This window comes from Parasteatoda tepidariorum, chromosome 1 (assembly GCF_043381705.1).
Source record: "Parasteatoda tepidariorum isolate YZ-2023 chromosome 1, CAS_Ptep_4.0, whole genome shotgun sequence".
In the NCBI taxonomy this organism is placed as follows: Eukaryota; Metazoa; Arthropoda; class Arachnida; order Araneae; family Theridiidae; genus Parasteatoda; species Parasteatoda tepidariorum.
The window spans coordinates 22,085,121-22,105,519 of record NC_092204.1 but is presented as its reverse complement, the minus strand read 5'-3'; the positions used below and the strand labels follow the sequence as shown (position 1 = coordinate 22,105,519).

General features: G+C 29.9%; 1 protein-coding gene across 1 annotated transcript in view; it reads left to right on the top strand.

Moving 5' to 3' along the window:
• LOC107449454 (cell adhesion molecule Dscam1-like) overlaps positions 1–20,013 on the top strand; it is a 165,235-nt gene extending 145,222 nt beyond the window's left edge. The window contains exons 20-27 of the mRNA XM_043047305.2: positions 6,486–6,671; positions 9,811–10,107; positions 11,785–11,952; positions 13,937–14,038; positions 14,824–14,876; positions 15,816–15,888; positions 17,218–18,698; positions 19,172–20,013. Coding sequence (XP_042903239.2) covers positions 6,486–6,671; positions 9,811–10,107; positions 11,785–11,952; positions 13,937–14,038; positions 14,824–14,876; positions 15,816–15,888; positions 17,218–17,333 — 995 coding nt within the window. The 3' untranslated portion in view covers positions 17,334–18,698; positions 19,172–20,013. The remainder of the gene's footprint in view (positions 1–6,485; positions 6,672–9,810; positions 10,108–11,784; positions 11,953–13,936; positions 14,039–14,823; positions 14,877–15,815; positions 15,889–17,217; positions 18,699–19,171) is intronic.
• Positions 20,014–20,399: the final 386 nt, after the last annotated feature.

The following is a 20,399-nucleotide window of genomic DNA, read 5'->3' as shown; positions in this document are numbered from 1 at the left end:
AGAAGTCCTGCAGGCGATAGATCTTCGCAATTATGATACAATAGTGGGAAACCGCAATAAACTATTAATTTATTGTGGTGCATGTACTGTACTATAAGTTTGTTCGATGTCTCTATGATTAACACATTCGTTATGCATACAAATTTACTGTCTGAAATATGAGAGGAATTTATTTGATAAACATAAGAATCATAATTGCTCACAATTGAGCTAACAATCAAAGGTAAATACAGGCTGTTTTGGATAATTTATGCTAATTTAAATATTTTAGAAACATTTATCTACCTAAATAATAAGATATAATAAAGGTTAAAGATGTGCAATTGTATTTCGTGCTTACTTTCAAAATAATAGTCTGCTTCGCAACCAATAATAACTTTGGGTCATGTTTTGAAGTATACAGTCTGTTATCTATATTGCATTAAATCGTATACATCATTTGTAAATTAAATGCAAACAAATCACCCAAACTTGCAGCAAAAAATATTTGATCAAAACTAATTTCCGATTACAATTTAATCTATGGAGAGAAAAAGTAGCTTACACCTCATTAAAAAAAATAGCACATTTTTTAAATATTATAATTCGTCGGAGAGTTTTTCATCCATCGTTCAGTTTTTCATGTTTAATAAAAATGAGACAGTTCAAATTTCGTGTTAACGAAAACGACACACCAGAAAATGCACCTGTTTAATATTCAAGCCAAATGTAACAGCTAAACGATGAATTTATTGCACTTTTCCTTACTTTTTTAACACACTAACCATAATTACTGCAGTGCAAACTTCCGTGTTTTGGATTTGGGATGGCTGGATATATTACAAATGTAACTTTAAGGTATGTCTTAAAATTCAGCTTCGTATTCAACACTAAACGATAAAACTATTTCAAAAATATATATTCATGCAGCGTCACTCTAATATCACTATTATAAATTTATAGGACTCGTGACAATCTTATAAAAGGAACTGATGATTTTGAATATCGTTTCAACTAATTTGAGAAAAATATACTAAGTGATTTAGGCAAATACAATAGATCGACATGACATTATGAATTTATTAGAATCCATCAGTTTATTTTATAGACATACCATATTATAATTATTTATCACATGTTAACGTAGTTATTAAGTAATTTTCGTAAGAGAAAAACGAAATCCTATACTTAGACCATTTTTTTAAATAACTACGTACAATATTTGGATCACACATTTCGAGGTTTGATAATTTTTTTCATCACGCATTTTGAGCAGCTTAGCACATATTTTGAGCTAAACATTTAATACTGTTTCCAGAGTAAAACGATCAACGACGAGCTTTCACTTCGTTAAAAGTTAACACTTATAGTATAAAAACGGGTCGCCTCTTCAGTTCTTTAAAAAGCTAATAATTGCCGGTATCTTTACGGATTTTGGAATACTTTCAACATTTCTTTTTATTACAATATTAGTTTATGTAGAGTAATGCCAAGTAATGTAATCTCGTTTATTGATAATATTATTTACATTTGTAACGAAACTCAAACATTTTAGCTACTCATAAAATGTGCTTACAGTTTAGAATTTGAGTTTTTGTTCAGTTCAAAAAAAATACTGCTTATGCAGTTGGGAAAGAATCGCGCTTAAAATAATTACTTGCGTGATAGAATAATTTAAGTTTTATGAATATTGAGTCATTAAATATAATACTTTTTCTCCTCGGTAAAATAAGAATATATAATTATATGAAAGACATCATAAATAGCGCAACTTGATTCTGCATATAAAAAAACGAAGCCCTATTTTTTGTGGTATTTAGTATATTCAAATATATTTTTCAATCGAAATTGAAAGGTTCATTCAAACATTGAGAAACATTATCCTTTAGAAATAGAACTTTTACCGCTCTTTCACGGATAGCTGTCATAATGATTATTCCAGACGCACTACAGGCTTGAGACGCCCATTTCAGTCAAGTCGTGGAACATCCCATCTAGTCGCAGCTCTAAGCTCCGAGTCGCTCGCGAGAAGAGCACCACAAATGGAAGCGATGGACGAAGGAGACCAGGGAGCACTCAAGCACCGAATTCAGGACCTTATTCAGCACCGAATTCAGGAATTCAGGATGGCAATGCCAAACTGGATGCAAACGAGAAAAATTCAGGCCCGACATCAACCACATGTCGATCTACCGGACTGACACCAGACATGAAGGCCGCAAGTAACGTTATCTCCGAAAACATTTATTAAAACCGTACATAACAAAGTGGTATAATCAAAATTGGAAAAAAATTGGAATGATAAAAAACGCTCAAGCAAAAGAACAGTAAAAATAAATAAATAATTAATGTGCATCGAAATTTTCTTCGCTGGAAACATCACAATAGTAGCTCAAAGTAGAATAGTATCTGATAAGTAAACTGTTCTCTAGTGGTGTTGTTTCAGAATTCTTCTTACTGAATAGCATCAGTCGTTCGTTGCTTATCAATCGGTCTTCATTTTTGTTCTGTACCTTTCATTAGTTTTCTTGCATTTGATACAAGCACTCTTTTTTTTGAAATTCTCAGATCCTAGAACATCCGAAATTGACCCAAAATCTGGATTTTTACATTCATACCTCTTATGGTAGAGTCCACAGAACTTAAAGGTCGCGTAGCCTTTTTAAATAATCTTGTACTTTAAGTCTTTTGCCATCCGCTTTTTAATCTAACCAATGGGAGTATCAAATAAATATGGTAGGGATCCATTGAGACCACCCAATGGGTACCAACTTTCAATGGTATTGGAAAGCAACTTTCCTTTATGCTCTCTTAAAGTTTTTCCTTCGACTTATTCTTCAACTTATTAGAGAAGGCTAGCCTGGTCGGTAAGGAGCTGGGCCCATGTTCAAGAGTTCGTGGGTTCAAACCCCGCCGGTCGAAGATGATGACTGATTCTGGCCAAAATTACGATCTGCGGATGAATGATTGGATGTATGAATGGGTTCGTCCTATAAACGGGTGTGACGTATGTGTGTATCAGAAGTCGAATTCTTGGCCGTAGATATCGCTATTAGAAATCAAGAACAATTTCACCCCTCTGCCTTAAAAGGCATTCGTCAACAACAACATTAGAGAAGACTGAGCTTTCTCAATACTGGTCATGTGCAGGTAAATTTGTCTTCGAGGTCCTCTTTTAATCCAGCATTAAGTCTTTTCAATTCGAGTTCGTTTTGAACTTGAATAAGTACGCTTCTAGTTTTGTCCTTTTTTACTTGCTTTATTATAAGATTGGCAGGATCAATCTTAGTGAAGCTGTGTCATTGCAGTTCTTTTGACTTGTTCAGGCTTTATTCTGATAAAAGGCGCTTTATTGAACTGTGTTCTCTTGCCGAATTAAGAATCTTTACATTCTTTGAAGTGTATTTGTGGATATCGTTTCTCCCCCGTAGACGACTGTTAATCATGTTTTGTTTATTGTCCTTACAGTTCATGCCAGCAGCTATTGCCATGAGCCCATATCTATCTCTACTCAGATTTTTCATGTGTTTTAAGTTTATTCGAATCAATTTTAGGTTCAGCTCCTTCGCTTCCAACATCCGGTTTTTCTGAACCTACTCCAAGAGTTGGTAAAATTCTTCATTGTATTAAAGGAAAAAATGCAGTAGTTCTTCGTCATGGTTCACTGCCGGCTGCTCGATTACTTTATTTTACTTTATAACCATCGTTGAATTGCAGACCCAATTTTTGGGTTTACGGCTTCCAGTGCCCAACTTCGTAGCCTTCTAATTTTAAACCCAATCCAGCAGACAAGGGAACTTCTCGATCAAGAGTCGGGAGAAATTTGCTATCGTGGAGGACTTTTTGATGGTACTAACCCGAATTTGTGCAACTCGGAGAAGAAAGCAACGAAAACCTTCCACAGTTATCCTGACGGCAAGGAGACTCTAACCCATAATCAGTCTACCACTGACATGAGCACTGTGATTGGTGAAAGCCGGGTACAGTATAAGTATCGACCAACCATCGCTGGGATTCGAACCCGGTTCATCTCATTTGAAGCCGAACACTCTATCCCCTGAGCCACCACATTTGGCTAATTGCTTACTTTATTTTATTTTTTTTAATAAGAAAAAATTCAAAATTCTGTAAAATTGTGAAGCTTTGGCGTTTACTCTACACTACCTCGTTACACGTTACTCACTAAAAAGAGTGTTCGATAGTACAGTATATGTTATTCCTTATCTGATGAAAATTGAAAGCGTTTTTAACTGTGCCTTAGTGAGTGATGGCCTCTAGGTCACTGTCCTCATACCAGCTTTCACTTTTTAATTTACACGATTCTCTTTAAGTCTAACCTGGAGTTTCCATAATAAGAATATATCTAAGAATCTCTTGTAGTCATCACCTCAACACCGTGACTTTAAAGGCAGCTCTGCTATGAAAAAAAATATAGATACAGGGTGTGATAAAATAAATTGTCACAACTGTATTAGGAAAGTAAGCACAGTACACAATGAGCAGAAATATCGTCCCGTGGCTGGGAGTGCCTCATTACGATGGAAAGTCTATTCTCGCACAATTGAACTGGTATCTTTATTTTATGTTTTCTGACAATAATTATGAAATATTGCATTTAAATAAATTCAGATATAGAAGTTTTATCGTGATTTGGCGACTAACTTGGCACCGAAGTTATTTCCAATAGTTGTATATTTTGATAAAACATCTATTTACTTTTAAACTTAAATTTAAAAAAAAAAACTGACGAGGTTTCGAATTACTATTTTGAAATACTTATCCTTTTTCCAAAATTTACCTATTCTGAGCAAATTATTTTCAAAGCTACTGTTCTTAAATTGATTGAAAGTATTTTTCCTGAAAATGATCAATGGAGAAAAAAATTTTTCTAGCGCCTGTTTGTGTTTTAATCTCTAAATATAACTTGTTTGTTTATTAATATACAATGCATAAAACATTTCTTTTATCCTTCTCTTTTACATCCACGTGTCTTTTTAAAGCTTGAATAAGAGTAATATCAAAAACCATTTTGTTTGTAAAAATCCTTATCTTTTTACAAATATAAAAAAAAAAGTTAATTAATTTTTAGCAAATATTGGTGTCATATTTTGCAGACATCTGAGTAACATTGCTTTCTCTCCCAACTCTTTTGTGTAAATTTACATATCATTAAAGTGTCTCATGCTCTTGGGTGTCGTTAAGGAAAATTGTAATATTTAAATTAAGCTAGACTGAAAACTTCTTTCCTTGGAGTCTCCCATCTCTTTCAACTAAACGCGAAAATAATAAAGGGACTTTTTTTCGTGAAAAATTATATGTTTAGAAGATTTAATAATTGGGAAAAACTTTCTAAATATTTCGAAACCTTCCATTCGAAAAAATATTTCTGTTTTTTAATTCCTTAATGTCTCAAACTCGATTAATTTAATATATTGGGATTAGAGATTGCTTTTTATCTATTGAGTTACGCTTGAGTTACGTTTTATTTAGTTACATAAACGTATGAAACATATTTATTACAATGATACAATGATAATCCACAAAAATTAAAATTGGATAAATGAAAATGTGGCATTAATTTAAGATATTGTGAAATTGAAATTTTATAGTTATCCCATATTACATTTATAAAATAATACAACTCATTTTTTGATGTTTCAAAATTTATTAATTTTATACTTCAGAATTGAAGTGAGTTATGATTTATCTAATTTTATCAGTACATTGATTATCACTTATGATACAGTGTACACTTATGATACATTGATAAGCAATGAAATTTGAGATTGAATAGGTAAAATGTATACAATTTAGGTGAATATATTTACGTAAAATGTAGTGAGTACTTCATTATTTGTAAGAAATACATAGTTACTTAATAAATATTATTTTGCTTTTTTGATATTGAAACATTGTCATTTTAAAATAGTTTGCTTAAAGCTTACAAATTTAGCTCGAGTAATGCTTAATTTAGTTATACAAGCGCGTAAAATTTTACTACAATCTTGATTAAAAAATAAGCATTGAATCAGTGTTTTTTTTTAATTAATGAGACCTTTTTACTTTTTTTTACGAATCAAGCTCTAATTGCTATTTTCTTCATTTAAATTTCGAATTAATTTGTTCTAGTTTTCCACATGAAAATGTTTTAGGAAAACTGTAGAGCGATATTTTGATCAAAATGAAACAGATTAAAAAAGAAAATAACTGAAGATCATTAACAAAATGTTTTACTTTAGCAAGGATTTGGTTAATTTTTGCAATACTTAACAATTTTGCAAAATTTGAGACTATGATTTTCCTAATTTTTTTAGGATTAATAATTAGATTCGTAGAAATAGAAAGAATAATAACGCTTCAAACCTCACTTCAATTTTTTTATAACGTAAAATACTGCTATTAGCTTAAAATATTTAATTAGAATTTCCAAGAAGGGATTTATAAAGTTAAAATTGATTCTTCGGAACCTAAAGCTATTGTATGTGATTAGTAACATTGAATTTTAGAATACAGCCTTCACTACAAAAGTGAAAATGAAGATTGGAGAATTGAAACTCTTAATAATAGCATCGATTACCACACATTGAAAGGTCTGAGATGCGGTACAAGATATCAGCTCTATATGACAGCTTCAAACAGTCTGGGAACTGGTGAGCCAAGCACGCCAGTATTCATCAGAACAAAAGGAGCAGGTAAGACCATATTGGCCACACATTAAACTGTTTTATTTGTATGCGTCGTTAATTCAGTTTTCTCTGCAATAGGAAATAAAAATTAAAAATTATAAACGTGAACCACGTAGCTTAAAAAAGCGAATTGAATTGACGTAAAGTAAATATAATAATAATTCAATACAATTATAAAACTCTTTTAATAATAAACTATAAGTATTTTAATTAATTTTTATGAAGTATTTGAAAATATTTTAAAAAGTAATAACCGAATTATAATTATTGAAATTATTATATTTTTAAAATTATAAAGTTGTACACGATCTCTAAAAAAACACTAACATAAACATTTTTTTAATAATTTTAATACAATTTTCTTTATTTATTTAGTTTTATTTATATTACGAAAGGTAGCTCTTTAATGTAGGGTGTCAAGTGATTCGTGTTTGAGGATTGATACTGGTGTTATTAGTACTTGAGACCTATGGCTATTTATTTTCAAATAGCTAACCAAACATCGATATCCACATTTAACAATTAGGGAATAGTTTGATCTGCCATTTCTTTGAACAAAAATTGAATAAATGCAATGTAGTTTTCGGTTTAAATTACACATTGTTTACTCGAAATATTTTAGCTTGTAATAATTACATAATTTATCATTAATTGTATTTGCATTACTATAAAATGTGTGCACGGTGCTTTTATGAGTTTTCAAAAGAACTTGAATAGTGCGTAAATTATTAAAAAAAAGAAATATTATTCCAGTTGTTTTAATATTTTCCACTTTTAAACTATAGATACAAATAGGGAAAAGTCATAAAAATATTGAACATATAGTTAACGTCTGGTAAAAAGATCTTGCGCTTAATTTTTTTAAATATTTTTATCATTATTATAAAATCTATTACAGACAAAGGGCTACTGAAGATCTTGGGGAATGCACAGACAATAAAATAATAAAGTTATTTTTTTTTACTTAATTTGATTATCTTATTCTAACTTATCCTTAGGTATCTATCACCTGATAATTAAGATTTTACATAAAATCTTATAGGGCGTCTGATAATTTAGCCACAGACTGTAAGTGTTTCACAACACCATGAACTATCCTTGCTTCTTGGTATAGCGAAAAACTTTGTGAAACCCCATTTTGGTGCTCTGACGCACGAACAGTATTTACTGTGCATGAGAAATATAATATTTTTGTTTGTTTGAAAAACAGACTATATAGTATTATACGTGCTGTCGCGAATTTATGGTAACTATCTCCTTTTTTTGCATTTTGTAATACGTGGCAGAAATATTTTTTGGTGATAATAGAAGTTTGTTACGAAAGTAATACGATTTTGTTTCACGTCTGACAAAAAATAAAATAATTTTTTTCCATTCTTTAATCTTTTTGGAAAGTGCAGTTTTAAAAAATTTTTATCTTTTTCTTTTTTTCGTTTTGTTAGTTTCTTTGCTTCGTAAAGGGGTAGAAATTTCCGTTAAAGATAAAAGCGTTTTGGCCATGTAATATCGTTATAGATTCGATTGAAACTTGTATTGTCATCCAGCACTGTTTAGTTTTGACCTTTCTCATTTGCTTAAAATGATTGACAATAAATTTATTTTAGACTAATAGGATAATAAGTTTGTAGTTTTTCAGATTACAATTAAAACATGATTTGCCAATTGAAATTTAAAATTTTGAGATCACTAGCTAATCGGAAATCGGTCAATATTTTTATTGGTGATACTTTCTTTTTAGAAGAAAAATGCGGTGCGAAGTTCTATTTGTTTCTGCTTACTTTTAAAAAAAGTAACATTACTTTGTCTCCCATATTTGGTGTATGATATAATACTATTCATTATATATTAATTATTCATTATATAATCATTGTTCATTATATATACACATGTATTAATAATCGAATTTTAAATATGAAATTACAATACTTATTATAAAATATCGATCAATGCATACTAGGTTTTATTAATGAGGACACTGTAAGGCATCAAAACATGTTAAAGTATAAAAGTTGGTCTTTTTAATAAATTGTTGTAATTATTTTATTCTTACAATTTTTATTTCATTATTTTTCATTTCTGCCTCAATATCTCAGACGTCTCTAATTTGCTCAAAATGATATACAGTAAATTCATTTTAGGTTTACATAGGATCATAAGTTTAAATTGTAGTTTTTCAGATTACAATTAAAACATGTATTGCCATTAGAAATTTAAAATTTGAGCTCACTAGGTAATCAGTAACTAACCTATATAATTAATATTAACAGATTCTTTTTAGCAAAAATGCGGAGCAAAGCTCTGTTTGTTTCTGTTTAGTTTTAGAAAAATAATTTTTTTGTCTCGTATATTTGGTCTATGATACGATTTGAATATGAAATTATAAATACTTACTATCAGGGGTCTTTCCAGACATTTTGTGAAGGATCCGGTTTTCGTGAGATTGTGAAAAAATTACTCACATTCCTTCAACCAGGGTCCGCTTTTATGAATTTGTGCAAATAGGGTCCGGTTATTGCGAAAAACATTTTCATGGAGTTTTTAAACTGTAAATAGATACAAGATTATGCTCGGCACTGTAAAATTATAATTTAAAAATAAATAAATTTCCAAAAATAAACAGCAATTGCTGCTTCTAAATTAGAGATGCAACATACAAATATTTGGTATTCAGTCTATGCTGCTGAACGCAGAATATTCATTTCGGACGAATAATGGAAGAATCGTCTGCCGAAGACAAAACTTAATTCGTTTACATCCATCTTTCTTGTTTTCTGCCCTGGGAAGGGTTTATTCGATTAACAAAACAATAGTGAATATAAACAAATTTGTGAAGGGTCCGATTAAAAGGAAAAATCATTTTGTGAAGGGTCCGTTTTTTTGTTAAAATATTTTGTGAAGGGTCCGTTTTTGTGAAAAGATATTTAGTGAAGGGTCCGTTAACGGACCCAAATTTCTTCTAAACAGACCCCTGATTATAATCTCTAAAACTTGCATATTTGATCAATGCATCTTGATTTTATTAATGAATACACTGTAAGGCATCAAAACATGTTAAAGTGTAGAAGATCGTCTTTTTTATAAATTATTCTTACTATTTTTAGACTCCTGCTATTTTTTTTTTATTATTTACTATTTTCTATTTCAGCCCCTATGTCTCCGCAAGAAACAGCCTTCATCCATGCCAATGTAACTTCATCGAATCTTATTCTGTCAGCGTGGAAGACGAGTGGTTGTCCAATAAAACATTTCATAGTGCAATATCGACCTAAGTACCAAAGCCAATGGATCTCGTCATCCAAAAAAGTTCAAATGCCTCCAGATATTTATGTTCTGCAGAACTTGGTGGCGGAAAAAGAATACGACATAATGGTCACAGCTGTTAGTGACGCCGGATTGACACAAGGGGAGTACACTGTGCGGACGCTATCGCAACAAGCTCTTGGTAAAATGTTCAAAATTAGTTGAAGATATTAAGAAAAAAAAACAGTTTTAATTAAAATTTTGCTTGTTCAAGTGATCTGAATTGATGCTTAAATCATGTCGACAAATCACAACTTTATTTTCTTCGTCCTTTTTCAGGGTTTTCGAATGAATATATTTTAATATCGACAGTGTTGAGTAAATTTATATTGTAATTTAATTTTTGAAGTTTATCGGCAGAAAAGTTGCTGAAAAAAAATTCTGTTTTTAAAAAGGGAGAAGAAAAAGAATTTTTAGGAATGTATCATCAGCTGAAACAAATTGTTTTTAAAGAAACATTTGTTACTTTATGCATGCTACATTTAAGTCTTTATTTTAAAACTACTAGTTTTTGTTTTTTTAATCAATAACAATACCATAAATTTAAAAGACATCCTAAAGAACAAATTTTTGACTCTTATCGAAAAGATCTTTCTTCTCTTTTGTTTTTGAAACTTGTTAAATATCACTCCAGGTAGATATAATGAATCATTAAAAAAATTTAAAACAGTAAGGAAATATCAAATTATATTGAACGTGAGGAATTAATCAAATTTAGGTTTTTATTTTTATTTTTTTCGCTGATAGTACATAATGTTGTAAAATATGTAGATTCGTATAAAAGATTTCATTCATCTGTCTTCAGAATTTTACCTAAAAACGTGAAACAAATATAAAAATTAAAAGAAGAGAAGTCTAAAGTGTAATCTATTGTCTGAATTTTTTGTGACACTTTTAACTTTATCGTCCACGCTTGTTTTCTATCAACAAAAAAAACTTTATTATTTAGAGAATATTTATTTTCTGCTTCTGGCATTATTTTTCTTCGGAATTTAAGGAAAAGTACAAAGTTACAACAGAAATTTTTTAAAAAAAGTAATATTGATATGGAATATATAGGCTAAAAAGATAAACAACCTTACTTGGGAGTTTGTGATGAAAATCATAAAATGATTCTAGAATGTAAAAAGGAATTAAAATTTATTTTTATGACGTTAAAACACTGCTTCCAAAAAGCGATTAAATAAAATTTTTAACAAATTTTATTACACGAAAAACTAGATCTTCATTTAATATAATCATATAAAAAAATTTAAACGAAGGTAGTTATTGTTAAATTAACATGTATTTCAATAATTTTGATTTATTTTTAGAATAATGTCATCTTCTAATGATTCAAGTTATGTGTATTGAGTATGTATAGAAACATAGTATGTGTTCATGCATATATTTTAAACTATATTTCACGCTTGCTTTTTTCCATATGCTTTTTTCTGTTCAAATACTTTTTTCAACCTTGAAAAAAAAATTTTGAATAAATAAATAAAACTGATGGACTTTTTGATACCATAAGCACTCTGTTGTTTACAAATCTTTAATTGCTGTAATAATATAATTCTTTAAATAAAGAATGTATTTTATGATCATTACCTTATTTTTCAGTTCTGACAATGAATCTAATGATTATGATTATTGCCTTACTTTTCAGCTCACACAATGTTTCTGACAATTATTGTCTTACTTTTCCGCTCCGATAATGAATCAAATTATTCTGATAATTATTGCCTTAATTTTCAGCTCCGGCATTGGAGCCGATGATTATGATGCGTTACTTTTCAGAGCCGACAATGATTCTGACAATTATTGCCTTACTTTTCAGCTCCAACGATGAATCCAGCATTTGGTAAAAGGGAAACAGACTTGCCCTTCTACAAAAATTTGGCACTGGTTGTACCAGTTGTGGTTTCTTCTCTCATCACGATACTTCTTCTGTTCGCTATTATTGTTTGTTTTCGGAAGCATTTGAAGGACAGAAGAAGAAGGCACGGTAAGGAATGAAATGTATACTCCTTCTTAAAACTAATTGGAATTTCTGATTAAACATTGAAGTATTTTCACCATAAAACTGTATGAATTTAATATTTAAAGACTTATTGGCATCCTGGGTATCGACATTTTTCACTAGATTTTTAAAGGGGATTTTTTTTTTCTAGGAGACCAAAACGCTGAGCTAAATTTGGGTATATTTAATTTTTTTATAACCGTCGTCGAACAGCCGACCCAATAGTGGTTTCACGACTACTAATGTCAATTCTGTAGCCTTGTAATTTTGAGCCAATCCGGAAGACAAGGAAACTCCTGGATCAATACCCCAAGAAGTATGATTTGTTATGGGAACATGGAGGACTCTGTGACTCTACCGTACATCTGCCACCATATACTACACGGGGAGTCTTCGGCCGGAGGGGTTCAAACCCACGATTTCTTGTATATGGGCCCAGCGCCCTCCCAACCAGGCTATCTCAACAATAAATTTAGATATATTTCTTTATAACCGTCGTTGAGCAGCCGACCCAATTTTATGGGTTCACGACTACTGATGTTCAACTCCGTAGCCTTGTAACTTTGAACCCAATCCAGAAGACAAGGGAACTCCTGGATCGAGTATTGGGAGAAATTTGCCTTCATTGAGGACTTTTTGATGGAGCTAACCCGCATTTCCGTGACATGGAGAGGAAGACCACGAAAATGTCCCACGGTTAGCCTGACGGCAAAGGGAACTCTAACCGATGATACGTCTACCACTGAGGATATGTCACGTCAGCACTGTGGTTGGTGCAAGCCGGGTGTGGAATTCGTATCGACTGGGATTCAAACCCAGTTCGCCTCATTGGAAGGCTAACGTTCTATCCCCTGAGCCATCGCCGCTCTAAATTTGGGTATAAGAAACTTTTAACTGGACATCCTGAGTATGGGTATTTTTCACTATATATTTAATGCGGACTCCTTTTTTTCAGTGAAGGCAAAATACCAAGCTAAATTTAGGTATGACAAAACTTGTAACTTAATTCATCCTTCGAGTCCGAATTTGACATTAAAAGAGAAGTTCAGTTGGAAAAAAAATATTTTTAATCAATTTTATTCAATTTTCTCGAGTTACTGAATAAATTATATTTAATTTATTTGACTGAAATTTTGAATAATGTAAGATTTGTAATAGCCACCCAATAAGTTTGTGAGGAAATTTAGAGAGCGTTATTGTGGAATATCCAAAAAAATTTTCCTGGTGAAACAATACCAATAGAAATTTATTATCAAAATCTTTAGAAAAATTATTTGATGTACTGTAAATTGCTTTATTTATTTATAAATTTTCTTTTGAAAACTATCACTGTTTTCAAGTAACTAACATTAGTTTTTTTTTAAGAAAAAGGTCACTTTCTAAGTCAGTTTCGATTAATTGGAATAGCATTGTTAGAAAATTTTCAAACATATAAGAACAGACAAATTTATTGCACAGTATTAAATTTCCTTTTTTCTAATAACATAATTTTATTGCTTGAAATATTTAAAAAAAACTGTGTCCCTTTTGAATTAAGAGAAGCATTCTCACTTTTTTAAAACGTAGAATGCTGTCGAATGGCAATTTATCATTAAAAGCTTGATACGAACAAACAATATCGCGAACAACAATGTACAAACATTTTGATCTAAAATCCAACCAAATTTCATTAGTTGCTAAATGCTAAATACATTTTTTTAATTCGATGCTTGTTTAAAAAAGCTGAGGATTCATTAGAAAAGCTTAAAACTGAAATATTATTATAAATTAAGTGTAAGAGATTTCTAAAAAGCTTTTTTTTAATCAATTTTCTAATTTTTTTTTATTTCTTCACGTTGACATTCTTCTTATTTGATTTATAAGCATTTAATTAAGACTGCAATAAAATAGAAAAAAAATTAATAATATAATTGATAAATAAAATGATTTCTTAAAAGCTTTTAGTCATTTAAATTTATTGACTTTTCAGAGTGTGACAATAGAAAATCATATCCTGATTCTTTGATGATGAGTGATATGTCTAAAGAAGTAAAGACGAAACCAACAGATTTTTCCCACTATACTTGTCCTGGTATGTAGATAATTTCTTTAGCTTCATTGAATAAAAATTTTAAAAAATTAAATAAATAAATTTTTAATTAAATGTTGTAAAAAACAATTCCGAAATCACACAATATTTCATGTTCAAAAGAAATGTTGTATTGAATCCGATTTCAAAACTTAATAATTTATGAGCAATAATTAATTACGATGATTTCAGTTCTACGAAAATATGTACACGGCTAACTTTAAGAAAAGCTTCTTAAAAATTTTTGATTTAAGAATGTTCTTTGAAGGCTTTATCATCAAAAAAAAAATAATTCTTGTATCATTTCTAGTAAATGATATACCTTTTTTTCTTTTCGCAATTGTTATAAAATTGCACCAGCTGCTTTTTGCCTGTCAGCTGAATATTTTTTGACTGCTAGTTATCTCCTTCTATGTTAGTTTTGGAAAGAGAGAAACATGTTTTTAGAAGAACGCCCACCCCCCCTAAATTTGCAGGAAAAAGTGCATATGTCTTTTTATTTAAAAAAAATACCTGCCAAGAGAAAATTTTCTCCAAATCAGTAATTTTTTTATTTTATTTAAAGTACTTGTTAGTTCGAAAAACTAAATAATATTTTGGCAAGAGAGTATGCTTTCTTCAAAATAAAAACTTTTCTTTGACTTTAGTCAACTTAAACATGTCATTATTTAATCTTCTTGAGATAAATAACTTTAAAGAATAATTTTAATGCAATTGCTATACCGTATTACCTGTAGGATTAATGTTTGTTCGGTTGTTTTGAAGTGTGGTATTTTTTATTGTTACAGGAAAAACAGATTATGCTGAGCCGTATGCTTGCGAGGAACTTTTGTCAAAACAAGTAAGTTTTGAATTATCAGAAACTTAGTTTCTGAATTTGTCGCTTTAAAAATATTGGTTATTAATTAATATTTGAAGTACACCAAATGGTACATTTTCCCTCAGTGTTCGGATTTAAGTTTTATTCTGCCGTAAATACAACAATTTTTAGTTTATGAAAAAATATTTCATTATAATAAGAGATATTAATATTTTATATTGATATAATAATATTGTTGCTTTTCAAGAAAAAATTGGTTGTCTAGGAAATCATACTTGTATTATCATTTTAACTGTTTAGGCAGAGCCCAATGAAGATTGAATTTCGTCACTTGCTTGCACAGAAATTTATTTTATAGTATTCTCTAGAAATATGTAAATTTGCTGGGAAATTTAGCGATCTAATTTTAAGAATTTCTATAGTTTTTGAAAGGCTTCTGAAATTGTGTACTCTGGTAAAACCCTATCAATAAAATTATAATTTGCAAAATTACTTTCCACAAAATGTACTTTTTAAAAAATATCGTGTAGAGAAGAACAAGTTGAAGGTCATTGTAGGTACAAGCAGGCGTAATTTGTTCCAAATAAAAAATAACAATAATTAAATAAATAAAATCGATTGAAATAAAATGGGATCAGTTTTAAAAACTTTCTAAACTGTATGATCTACATATGTATGATGATCTATTCTCTTTAATGCTTTATTAGTTATACCCACGGAAAATGTTGACGCCTCAAAAAAATAATTGCTGTTAAAATGCAAGTAATAAGTGTAAAGACCATTAAAAAATGTTCGAATAAATCTTAGCCTTTTGAAAAATATAGAGGATTTTAAAAAATAATAATTATTCGAGGAAATTTTTGCAATTGCAACCATAACTCATGGGATACTTTTGGCAGAATTTAACAATTATCTAAATTGAGTAGAATGTTAAATCATTCATAAGGCAATATTTTTTAGGGTTCAGATGGATTATTTGCAACAATTAAACGATGTCCGACAAGACCAATTTATATGTCATCTTATAAACCGGGTAAGTAATAAAAACAGATAATTATTAAATTATTATTACTAATATATATATATANATATATATCGTCTTTGAGCTTTTAATTTTTGACCAGCTCAAAATACGCACTTAAAGAAATGAACACTGCTCAAATTGTGTCTTTAAAAAAATGAACACTTTTTGAAAAAGGAAGAAATTGGACTTATCACTAGATTCCGATTTTCAAATCTCTCGCACGAAAATCGTTCTTTTTTTAATGAATCCAAATTAATTCGTAATGGAATGTCGTGCATTAGCTTTGCTTATTACTTTTTTAAAAAAAATTATTCTGTCTTGAAAAACATATCAAAGGAGAAGAAGATTTACTTTCACAAGGTCATCACGATCCTATAAATTTATAGCAGTGGTATTAAATTGACATTGCAAGAATGTAGATTTTTTAAAACTATTTTATCAGCTAGTGATTCGAATGCGGAGAGATACGTGAAAAATTACTTTAGTAGTATATCCAGTAATCTGAACTCCAATGTCTGGACTCTTCTTCATTAAAATTATTCTCAGTGTTTAAAAAATATGAAAAAGTAAATACAAAGCTTCTTAGTTAGTTGTTGAATTTGAGATGAAGTTATGTTCATTCTCTCAAACATGCATTTCGAGCTATTTCCAATTTTCTCAAAGTCGTATTTTAAGCAGTTTCCATTTTTTCAATCACGCATTTTGAGGTGTTTCCGTTTTCTCAAACACGCATTTTGAGGTCTCACCATTTTCTCAAACACTCATTTTGAGGTGTTTTCACTTTCTAAACAAGCATTTTGAGATGTTTAAATTTTTTTAAACATGCATTTTGAGCTGTTTCTGTTTTCTTTAACACGCATTTTGAGCAGTATCCATTTTTTCAAACGCTCATTTTGAACTGTATCCGTTTTCTCAAGCATGCAATATAATCCGTTTCCCTTTTTCTCAAACACGCGTGTGTTTAATGTGATTTCATTTCTTCAAAAGCTATTTTTTTTTCCTTTTTTTTCTTCTTTTTACAAACGCGCCTTTAAGCTATTTCGATTTTTTACAAAAACGCATTTTGACCTGTCTCTATTTTCTCAAGAGCACAATTTAATCCATTTTTATTTTCTCAAACATGCAATTTAATCTGTTTCAATTTTCTCGAACAAGCATTTTATGCTGTTTCTATTTTATTAAACACATTATTTTGGGCTGTTTCCTTTTTTCGAAACATGCATTTTGAGTTGATTCAATTTTTTTATATCTTAAACACACATTTTGAGCTGTGTCCAGAACAAATCTCTAACTGACAATATGCCGTTGTAATATTATAAATATCTCTTTTTCTTATAGGCAATGAATCATTTTGTTCATCGCATGTTTCTTCCCACGAATGCAACCCCCTTCCCGATCCGAACAAGAAAGAAAAATGGAATAATCCACCGAATCATTCGAAACCAGTTCGGTGATAGTGTCAAACCCTGCTTGTATACAGACCACTACCGTCCGAATTCTTTCGCAAGATTTATTCCCAATTGGTTTTGCGATTGATCTACAATTTCGAACTACCATTAAGTAGGTACTGTACTGTTGAAAGACAAATGATCAGTATTGAATTATGGAAAAATATGTGCATCAATGCTTTTTTTTCTCGGTTATTTATGAAATAAATATTTGTGATATACCGATAATTTGTCCAATAACCGAAATTCCGAATGTCATTTGGCTGTTGAATTATGAAGATTCTTTGGTGATCAAAGAGTGTAAGATATAAATTGTATCTCATACACAAAAAGAGCTTTGGATGATATCATTTGTAAGTAAGACGTTTATCGTTGGATTTGACAAATTTTTATTAAGTGAATAAATGTTATAGATTGATATAAAGCGAATTAATTTAAACTATATCATAAATCAATTCTTATAAAAGTATTTCGTCGTGCCAAAGTATAAATTTTTACTATAAAATTAATGCCACATGCAGTTATTTAATCTCCAGCTTGACACCGTTTATGTTTTTCCTGAAAGACGGATTTAAGCACTGTTAACACGCCTTTCAATAGAAATGACCAGAAAATATTACTACACGAAATGAGCTTTTTAAGATCATAATAAGTATAGAAAATTTCAATTTCATAATCATAGTGACGTTTTTTTTCTGTGTTTTTGTAGTTCTCCTTCAGATCGACGTTTTGCTTAAATACTAATGTCTCTGAACTACTTTTTATCTGAGCTTATGAGATTATTTTTTGCTTTATTTCTACACAAACATGAATTTCCTTTCTGTATAAGAAACAAACAAAGGAATCTCAGGAGTAAAAAGTGATAACCCACATTTTTCTTGAGAAGCTCTAACAACGTGGAAAAAGAGAACCAAACACAATTAATAACCTAAACCGAGATCGTTTCGAAACTATAATAAAGCATTATATTTAGCTTCATGAAAGAAGGAGAGAGAGAACCACAGAGAGACAGAAGAAATTACAAACAAGTTACAGGGAAAAAAATAAAATTGAACCCTTAGGATCGATTCTATTCTATAGAATAAGATCGAACAAGAAAATCAACAAAAGATGTGATGTATTAAAAAAGGTATCAAAAAGTGCACAATGCTTACAAGATAGCAATTATACAACACATAGTTACACCCTCTCTTTTATTGGCCATAATTTTATTGTTTTTATAATACTTCACGGGGAGAAGGGAATGGGAGGTGCGGAACTATTAATGATAGTTAACCAGTATTGTGTTGCCCTTGCTTAAGAGATTTCTATTACTTCAAGATAAGATTGAAATCTTATGCTGTGTAGAATTATTATCAGCAGTGAAGAGTAGTTNGAGAACCAAACACAATCAATTACCTAAACCGAAATCGTTTCGAAACTATAATAAAGCATTATATTTAGCTTCATGACAAAGAAGGAGAGAGAGAACCACAGAGAGACAGAAGAAATTACAAACAAGTTACAGGGAAAAAAATAAAATTGAACCCTTAGGATCGATTCTATTCTATAGAATAAGATCGAACAAGAAAATCAACAAAAGATGTGATGTATTAAAAAAGGTATCAAAAAGTGCACAATGCTTACAAGATAGCAATTATACAACACATAGTTACACCCTCTCTTTTATTGGCCATAATTTTATTGTTTTTATAATACTTCACGGGGAGAAGGGAATGGGAGGTGCGGAACTATTAATGATAGTTAACCAGTATTGTGTTGCCCTTGCTTAAGAGATTTCTATTACTTCAAGATAAGATTGAAATCTTATGCTGTGTAGAATTATTATCAGCAGTGAAGAGTAGTTTTTTAAAATGTGGGTTATAACTTTTCTGCCCCCTCACGGACTAAAGTAAATTACGTTAACTAGTTATTGATAACAAAGGAAAAATATTCCAAATTCTCATCACTTTAACTGTTACAATTTTACATACTTTAAATAAATTTTAATTTCTGTTAGAATTATTTATCACCAGATTATAATTGTTTTTTTAATGGCAAAATGTTTTTTTATGTTTTTTTTAAAAATTGGATAAGGAAACTTGGCCTTAAATCAATTATAATAAAAGCCCTGAGCATGTTCAAATATTGCATATTCAAATTCTATAAGACCATGAGAGTTTTAGCATGTTCTAAAAAGTCTATTTTCTATAAAAGTCGGTAAAAAATTGCCGTTGAAGAGCCATATCATATTCATTCTAACAAGAAAAATAAGGTTTGCTTTAAAATGCAAAACCAAATTGATAAATTGAAATTAATTTCAAAGCTAAATGGAGAATACCGATACATTTAATTTTAGATTTAAAATAGTTATTGATGTAAATCATTATTTTGATTTCTGTCAAATAATGAACAAATAATAAGTTTTTGAAAGCTTCAACTTCTATACAATAGGTTGTATAAATGTAAAATCACGTGACTTTTTAAATGTGCTTCACTACAATGAATTATGTTTGAATCCCTTTTCTCAAGTCTGTTTCTCACAAACACCTTTAACATGAGTATTTTACAACTGAACTGGATTGCATAAATTTAACTATTGTATTCCTTCCTCTTTATACAGTGTTGTTGAATTTTACTATTTTATATGTGTTTCGTCACTTCATGTCTTTCTTGATGTAAATAATTAAAAAAAATTGAAAGATAAGAGTTTTTGTTCTTTTATAAATTAAATTCATAAATACAAATAATAAATAGGGCACTACACATCACTTAAAAATTATAATGAGCTGAGGCTAACTTACAATCCAGCGAGCTTTAACGACTCATTCTCTTTCTTCGGAGATTTTCTTTTCGGCTGTAGTTGGTTCCAATTATAATGCAAGCTTTTACTTCCTTTAAAATTTGTTACATGAACTGAAAAAAAAATAAAGAAATAAAAGTTTCATTTTATTTTATTTCTTTTTATTTTATTTATTTATTTTTCTTTATTTATTTAAGAAACTATTAAACGTAAAAGCCGGTCGTTGAAAGCCACTGTATTGGAAACTCGTGACCAATTATTCAAATATTCACACAGAGACAACATATCGA